General features: G+C 49.0%; 1 protein-coding gene across 1 annotated transcript in view; it reads left to right on the top strand.

The window, feature by feature from the left end:
* Positions 1-4,310, top strand: part of RABEP1 (rabaptin, RAB GTPase binding effector protein 1) — a 31,050-nt gene extending 26,740 nt beyond the window's left edge. The window contains exons 15-17 of the mRNA XM_010137490.1: positions 642-740; positions 1,517-1,633; positions 3,674-4,310. Of these exons, the coding sequence (XP_010135792.1) occupies positions 642-740; positions 1,517-1,633; positions 3,674-3,775 (318 nt within the window). The 3' untranslated portion in view covers positions 3,776-4,310. The remainder of the gene's footprint in view (positions 1-641; positions 741-1,516; positions 1,634-3,673) is intronic.
* The last annotated feature ends 3,766 nt before the right edge of the window (positions 4,311-8,076 follow it).

Genomic DNA, 8,076 nt, shown 5'->3' with positions numbered 1-8,076 from the left:
GAGCTGAACTAAGGAGAGAATTCTGAGACACGTAACATTAGTGTTCCTTCATCTCGGCATGTTTGGGAGGTGCTGGTGTGTTTGCGTAGGTAACCTCTCCTTCCCGTGAGGAGAAACACCAGTGCATGTGCACAGATGTTCTTACTGGGGGCCTGGCTCTGTACTGGACATTATTGGTCTAGTGCAGCTCATCAGCTTGGAGTGTACCTGCTCCTACACAGCTTCTGTGACCACCTCAAAGGAAACACTTAAAGTTGTGCGTGGAACTGTGGAGGACAGAAGAGCTGTGTTGGTGCTAGTGGAGGACTGGGTCCCATTTGTTCTTGTGTTCCCGAAAAAGTGTTTTGTCTCTTTATTAATCTGTAACCGAAATATTGGGACAGTTAATTCCTCACTAATATTAGGCTGCCTAATAATAACCTAAACATCAGGTTTGGCCGTTTCTCCCCAGCTCCAAACAGAGATAAGTGGAGAGGAGGAGATGTTATGGAGATGTTTTCCATGTCCCTAGGAGAGAGTCTTTAGGTGTATTTCTGAGTCACGTGAAGTGACACTTGAGCTTTACTTCCTGTATAGAGGGACTGTGAGAAAGTGGAATGTTAGGAGGTTTAGTTAATACTTCTCTTATTATTATAATACAGTTGGAAAGTTCTTCGCAGGAAAACCTGCAGCAGCTGGAGAGTCTGCAGGAAGCAAAAAACACTCTAGAGGAGCAGCTGAAGAAGGAGACGGCAGCAAAGGTAGCTATGAAGTGTGTACGTGTCTTCTGTGAGGATCACACTGTGGTCAGGGAGTGTGTCACTACGTGAGAATGACAAAGGAAGCTTTGAGTGTTGATGAGATCCCGGCAGTGAAACAGCGTCCGCTGCATGCGGCTTAAATCCTCCTCCCCTTCACTTTGCACTTGGATGTGTGAACGGTGGATCTGGGTTACTGCTAACTTGAATGTCCTTTTGGATTCCCTTCCAAAGCTGGGCTCCGGTGGCATTTCTGCTTCCCGACTAACCCAGCCCTGGTCTGAATGCTTGGAGACTTGAAATAAATGTCATTTTGTTGTTGCTGTGAGAAGGAGCCCTGCTTTGGCAGTCAGATAAATTAATGGTGATCTGATTTCTCTCTCTCGAGGTTCTTTTTTTCTTACTTTCTCCTTTCCTCCAAAGACTTTTTTGACTAAAATTCAAGACAGCAAGATAGTTGCCTTTTCAAAGCAGATTAGTGCTCTTCATCTATGGTCACATTTCATTAAAACTCAGAAATCTGCTTGTTTCTTTTGAGGCCCTTGGACACGTTAAAAGACGTGGGGCTTTCTCATGCTTTAACTGACCTAACAAGGATATTTGTCTGACAGTTATTAGCTCTCGATTTTGCAGTTGGGAAAATTGATGGGTAGGAAGAGTGGTTTAATTTCTTGCCAGGACTCTGAGAATAACCATGCTTCTCTGCTCTAGTAAACCAGTTTTCCAAGCTTCTCCTTTTGTACTCAGTTTAAGCATAGCATAAAACTTTTCCTCTTCAGGCAAACCTCGAACAGCTGGTGTTTGAAGAGAAAAATAAAGCTCAGCGGCTGCAGACTGAATTAGATGTCAGCGAGCAAGTGCAGAGAGATTTCGTAAAGCTTTCTCAGACACTTCAGGTAAGGGAGGTGCATCAGTTTGTGAGGTGCTGCTTTTGTTTCTTTGCTTGTAAAGAAAAGCAGTGTAAAATAAGTAGCAGTTGTAAATTTTCTTCTGTTTTATGAACTATTTTTAGAGTTACTAGTATACTAAACTGGTCAGGTATTCCTAGTATAATATTAGTGTTAAAGCCTCTTGGGGATTTTATTCTGATTATTCGATTCCAGCCGATTCTCAGCAGCACAGACACACTATTATTGAACTCAAAGGAATGGTGGAGAATGATGATACCTATAGACCGTAGTGTTTCATGCTCCATCTCCTGATGTTTTTCCAATATGTTCCTTTTCCTAACAAATCATTTGGGTGCAAATATTTGAGGACAAAGTAAGGATCCTGGACTGTTTCATAAATACATGAAATGGTTCTTCATGCTGTATTTACTGCTGTGTATTTATAGGATCTAAAAGTCTTGTCCTTGCTGTTGTCACTGTTGCTGTCCTTGTATTTCCTTCAAAACATGGAACCTGTGGTTGGCGATGAGATACCGAGAGGTGGCTGTAGGAAGGAGGTTTGGCAGGGTGTCTGCCAAGGCCAGTTCCACCCTGTCAGCTCACCTCTGTCAGCTGCAGAGAGCATGAGGGGACCTGCAGTTCCTGTGTCTGCAGAGTGTCTCCCCCAGAAGCCAGGCTAGATTGGTCTCACCTTTGTGTCTGTGCTTTTAGAATTCGCACCCCCCTCGCGTTCCAGCTGCCTAGAAGGCGTGCTCGCTAGCTAAATCCAGCGCTGTCTCCTCTGAGTTCTTGTCCACTCGACTCCGTGAAATTCAGGATGAAAATACAATTTTTTTGAGTCAAGTGTTCAGGTTTATTTGAAAAACCAGAAGAGGAATATAGGAGGTTGTTTACTGGTCGGAGTTGAGCTGGGTGGACAATAGGGAACTGTCCTCTTTTGTTCTGGCCCTTTCTGGAGGAGTAGGTAGGACAAAGGAGTCTATTGAACTGTCCTGGCTAGTGGAGTTGCTTCTCACTTGTCATCATCCTCTGTTTTTTAAAGTGCCACATGTGCTGCTGTGTGCAGTTCTTAGAGCAGACACACACCACTTTGGAGCTGCGCTCTGCGCTCTTCCACACCCTGCAGGGAGTGTGGCAGGCCCTCAGCAACACCCGGTCCCAGTGTTTGCTTCCTGCCCCTGAGTGGTTCTTACACGTTCGTTTCTCTGCGGTTCGTGCTTTCCGTTTAAACGGTGCTTTGTGCCCCCTCCACTGAACGTCGTACAAGATCTGCTGCAAAACACCAGAGGCTTCCATCGAACCAGGGGTCTGATTTCTTGATAGCCAGGCAGGGTTATTTCCAGGCGAGAGCCTGGGCGAGTGTCTCCTGTGTGAGGTGTCCACTGGCCAAATCAGCTCTCGGCCATGGAGAGGAACCAGTTTACCCACTACCTAGGAGTTCCCAACTGCCACCCCAGATCCTAGTACAAAACAAGTGAAAGTTTGAATGTAAAACTAGAATAAAATGTGACCTCTTTGCACTCGTTTCAACCCTGTTCTGCTGGGCACCTCTTCAGCGTATACCGAACAGTTTGAGACAGATGGTCAGGAAAGCCAGGAACAGGTGAGCTTGGAAACAGGTGGTTTTCTCCAAGAGTGGTGTAGCTTTGATCTTGAGAGGCTTGGAGACATACAGCAGACAGCTCTGCACTCCCCTGACATTCCTCCTGTGAAAGTTTCCATTTCTTCGTATGTCTCCTCCAGTCTGCCTGGCCAGTGTGGTGTCAGTGACTGGTTCTTAGGCAAAACACCGTTTTTGGATGCTGAAGGCTTGCCTGAGCCACCCAGGAAGTGGCTTTTTATTGTAAAAACACAACTGCCCTATTTCCTCCTCCCTGCCATTCTTGGTTGCTGTGCTCCTCCATGCCTTGCATTTCTCAGCCGGTGATAATGTGGTGTGTCTCCTGCTTGCGCAGGTACGAGAGGCGGCTGCCATGGGCTGCTGGCTCAGTTCTGGGGCCGGGTCTGAGCTTCCCCAGCTCAGTTGTGTCTGTTGGTTTTCTGCAGGTGCAGCTGGAGCGGATCCGGCAGGCCGATTCCCTGGAGAGAATCCGTGCAATCCTGAACGACACAAAACTGACGGACATTAATCAGCTTCCTGAAACATGACACCCTGATGAGCGGGCTCCAAGGCTGCGTTTGGGGTTTTTAACTCATCTTTATAGCAACATTAATTATTATTTAACTCTAACCGAAAGAGCAGAAGACAACAGAGGGGAGCAGTGACTAAGTTTTGTTTCTAGAGCAGGAAAGGTTTCGTACTGGGCAGGAAGAGAGCACAAGGGTGACTTGCAGTGTAGGAAGAACTTTCTAATGGAAACACTAACGAGTGCGGTGTTTCGTGTTCCACCGAGTGGGATCAGTCCTCACATTCTGAAAAACTTCCCCTCTTTCAGCCGACTTCGTAACCTAATATAGAGTTTTGGAACATTTACCCCCTTGTCTTTCCCTCTTTCCTTTCCCTCCACTACTGTGATCAAAGTAGCTGCTGGAAACCATATTGTCCCTCCAAAACCTTGAAGAGCAAAGTGGTTGAAGTTTTTCTGTTTGATTAGTCAGTACCAGTATTCAGCTAGCAGAGAGAATGAGGTGTAGAGTACGCTGTAAGAATATTTTATATTAAAATATGACTTTATTAGCAGGACACTGGATATCGATCTTCTTTCATAACTCAGTACCTTTTCTTTTTTTGTACCATGGACTCGGTGTTGAAGAACCTGAATGCTGCGGACATGTGGTGGACATGAGTGAGCTGAGTGTCTCTGATCAGGTACAGGCTAATCCACACACAGGAAAGAGCGTACTGAGAATCGAGCTCCGCTGAATTCTGATACCGAAAGAAAAGCACAAGAAACGCACTGTTTTATAACCTCTTTTCACAAATGTCATGTAGAGTGTGGAACTACAACCGGTTCTTTCTCATCTCTGGAATGGAGCAGGATCTGTTAACCCCTCCTCTGGGTAAAAAAAGAAAACGGCAAAACAAAAGCTAGTGAAATCCGCTGCCTTGTCTGGCACAGGGCTGGTGCAGGGTGCTGTGCTCCGGTGGGTGGCACCAGGCTGCAGCTGGGAGCTTTGGCTGGGAAGTGTCGAGGTGAGGTGCTGGATGAAGCCGTCAGCTCGACCTAGCTCCTCGGGGCTGGCTCTGCAGTACGTGAAACAGCGATGGCTCTTGGTCACCGAGCGCAGATGTGAAGGAGCTGCTTTCGGCTGCTGCTGCAGTTTGAAGGGTGTGGTGCATCTCGTACACTTGCTCAGAGGTGACTCCTGCCCTGTCCTCTGTTTCTGTAGCATTTAAAGTACACTATGGAACGTGGCAGCAGAGGCAGGAAATTCTTGTGAGCAGTCGGGTGCTCAGTTTGGGTTCCCTGTTCTGTAGTTGCATGGGGGAACCATGACCGTTCCTCCTCGGTTTCTCCTTTTGGTGGCATTTTGGGCACACGGTTGGACAGAACAGTTTCCTGTGCATCGATAATACCAGTGGTGTGAAGCGAGTTCTTGAACTGGCCCCTACGTGAGGAGCAGGTCACCCCTGTCCATGACTCCTAACCTGGACTTCCCTCCACTGCTTGTTGTTTTTCTTTACATATGTGGCTATAGATCTGAAGGTGCAGAAGAAAACCCGAAGTGACAGGAAGTGCTCCCAGCTGTACCGCACACAACTGTGCTTTAAGTGCTTAAATCCTGGTTTTAGCAGTGTATGTCCTGCTACTAATGCCAAGTTAGAATCGGTGGGTTTGAAGAGGAACACCTTACAAACAGCCAGAGAGAAGCAGACAAGGTCGATCCCTTCTCCCTCGCTGCAAGGACTAAAGCATTTTAGTCACCCAAGCGATTAAATCCTCTCATCGTCCTGACAGCAGGAGCCGTGTTTCCTGCCTTAGCAGTGCCTGGACTGAGGAATGGCAGAGCTGTCATCTGCTTTAGGTGACACTTAGTTTCACTTAACAGTGAAATTGAAACGTGGCTTAGGTGCTTTGTTGATTGACTATTGCCAGTTTTAGGGGCTTTTAACCGTTCTCATCATTGGTGAACCACGAGGTGACAGCAGCTGCCTCCTGGTGCAGAGATCCAGCGGCGCCCGTTCCATGTTCAGGGTCAGGCTCCTGTTCTGCTCCGTGAACGCTGCGGGAAAAAGTACAGGCCCTTAGCAGGAGCTGCAGAACGAAAAGCTTTTTGCTGTGTTCCCTTCCTTCCCCAGACCAGCTCGTAACCGGTTACCGATACTTCACCTGTGCCCCAGTGTTTGAGGAAGCCTGTTGTTGTGTGGCAAAACCACAGCAAGCCCTGCACCTCTCCTGTGGGAGCCGGGCACTCGAGGAACCGCGCCTGAGGACTGGCGCAGATAAAGAACTTCTTGTTGAGTTTCTGGACTGTCCTAGTGCAAGAGAGGGAGGAAAGTGGCTGGCACGGCCTTTCCCCATCCCTCTCTGGGGCCTGGTCTCAGCCTTCCGTTGGCTCTGAGCAGCCGTGGCCATAGCTGACCATCACAGGTCGTTTCCCATAGTGCCGGGCTGGTGCGGCCTTTCCGTGGCACGTCTGTTCCAAGTGCTGACACGGCTTTCTGCAGGGGCAGGCAGGTGAGTGGGCAACTGGTTTGTGACGGCTCGTAGTCACAGGGACGTGTACCGGTTGCTGAGTGCAGCTCTGCATGTGCGCGCGTGTGTCTGTGTGTGTGTGTGCGTGCTCGTGTGCATGCTGGTGTATTTTTCTCCGTGGACCGTGATGGCCTGTTGGTCATTAGAGGAGGCTGGAGGCGTGAAGGTGAGACCCCAGCAGAGAGGGCTGGTGCTGGCTACTGGCTCCCTCGCTTTTACACCAGGCACCGTGGGTCAGGGAAGGAGCTTCCCCTCGGTTTGGGCAGGAGGGGTGTGCAGTCACTGTACCCTTCGTTTCCTTCTTACCACCTTTCCCCGTCAGGCACCTGAACACCTTCACTCCGTTGAACGACCTGTGACCGTCTTAGAGCTGGAACATGAGTGACCTTTTTCACTAGCTGACGAATTTACGATCAGACCTTCTTAACCATTTCTCATCTTTAAATTGGAAATCTGCCTGTTGGCAAAAGCGGCGGGAGCTGTGCTGGCACAGCCGGCCGTCCTGCTCGCCTGGGGGCTGTCCCCACGGGAAGGGATGCACAGCTTCGGAAGCAGGAACTCCGGCTGCTGCTGAACTCACTTAAAGGGGCCTTTAAAAACAAAACAAAACAGTGTGTGCCAAATTCACAGAGCAAATCTGTAAATTCAGTGTAGTAAAAGCTCTTGGTGTAGATACTGGTGTTAGTGCTCGTAAGACATCACAGAACAAACACTCCTCCCTCCAGTTCTTGGTGTTCTGGGGCTTGTCGTGAGTAGGGAGGTGGGTTCTCCCGGCTTGGTAAGAGACTTAACAGGCAGGACAGCTGCAGTACCCAGGGTGAGCGGCGTGTAAACAGGCCGAGGTCTGCTTTTGTATCATTCCTGTACTTGTATAGTCTTAATCTGTACAGAAACAAGTGTTCTTGCCACCTGTCAGGTAACAGCAGCAACCCTGCCCTTTTCCCTTTTTTCCCCCCTCTTTCTTTTCCCTTTTTTTCCCCCCTCTTTCTTTTCCCTTTTTTCCCCCCCTCTTTCTTTTCCCTTTTTTCCCCCCCTCTTTCTTTTCCCTTTTTTTCCCCCCTCTTTCTTTTCCCTTTGTTCCCCCCCTCTTTCTTTTCTCTTTGTTCCCCCGCTTTCTTTTCCCCACAGCCACTCATGCCATCCCACTGTCATAGCCCTGCAGTACAACTTCTCAAAGCTGAGCTTGACTGTGGCACCTTTTCTAAGGGGGATGAAGGGACAACAGTTTGTTATTGTCAGTTTGCTGAAGTTTCTCTACAGCAAATGAATAATTGCCCTTTCAATGTCGAGACGGACTCTGGAGCCATCTTTCGGTAAAGGCAAACCGCGTGTGTGGAAGCTGATCCTGCATCTCAGCGACCCAAGTCATGGGCGTCCTGTGCAGTCGTGGGTGTAGAGTTCTGTCGCCAGGATTCCAGTGTAACCATTTGTTAACTGTGGTGAAGGTGTGTCCTTTATGGAGAATGTGTTCCCAATTAAAAAAAAAAACAAAAACAAAAAACCCAAAAAACAAAAGCTGCTGCAGTGTCTGTGCATCGTTCTGCTCCGCCCTCTGCCTCAACCCCAGGCAGGAGCCATGGGCCAAGGGCAGGAGAAGCCTCCCAGGGCTGAGGGAAGGGCTGTGGACTTGGGTGGGGGGAGGTCGGTCACCATCGGCTGAAGAGGAGCCAGCAGTGTGCCCAGGTGGCCAAGAAGGCCAACAGCATTCTGGCTTGAACCAGCAGTGGTGTGGCCAGCAGGACCAGGGCAGGGATTGTCCCCCTGTACTGGGGGCCCTGGTCAGGGCACACCTGACCAGTTTGGGTCCCGGTT

The sequence above is a fragment of the Buceros rhinoceros genome, unplaced genomic scaffold (genome assembly GCF_000710305.1).
Source record: "Buceros rhinoceros silvestris isolate BGI_N320 unplaced genomic scaffold, ASM71030v1 scaffold3826, whole genome shotgun sequence".
Classification (NCBI taxonomy): Eukaryota; Metazoa; Chordata; class Aves; order Bucerotiformes; family Bucerotidae; genus Buceros; species Buceros rhinoceros.
The sequence above is the reverse complement of the archived record's forward strand: the minus strand, read 5'-3'. Positions and strand labels throughout refer to the sequence as shown.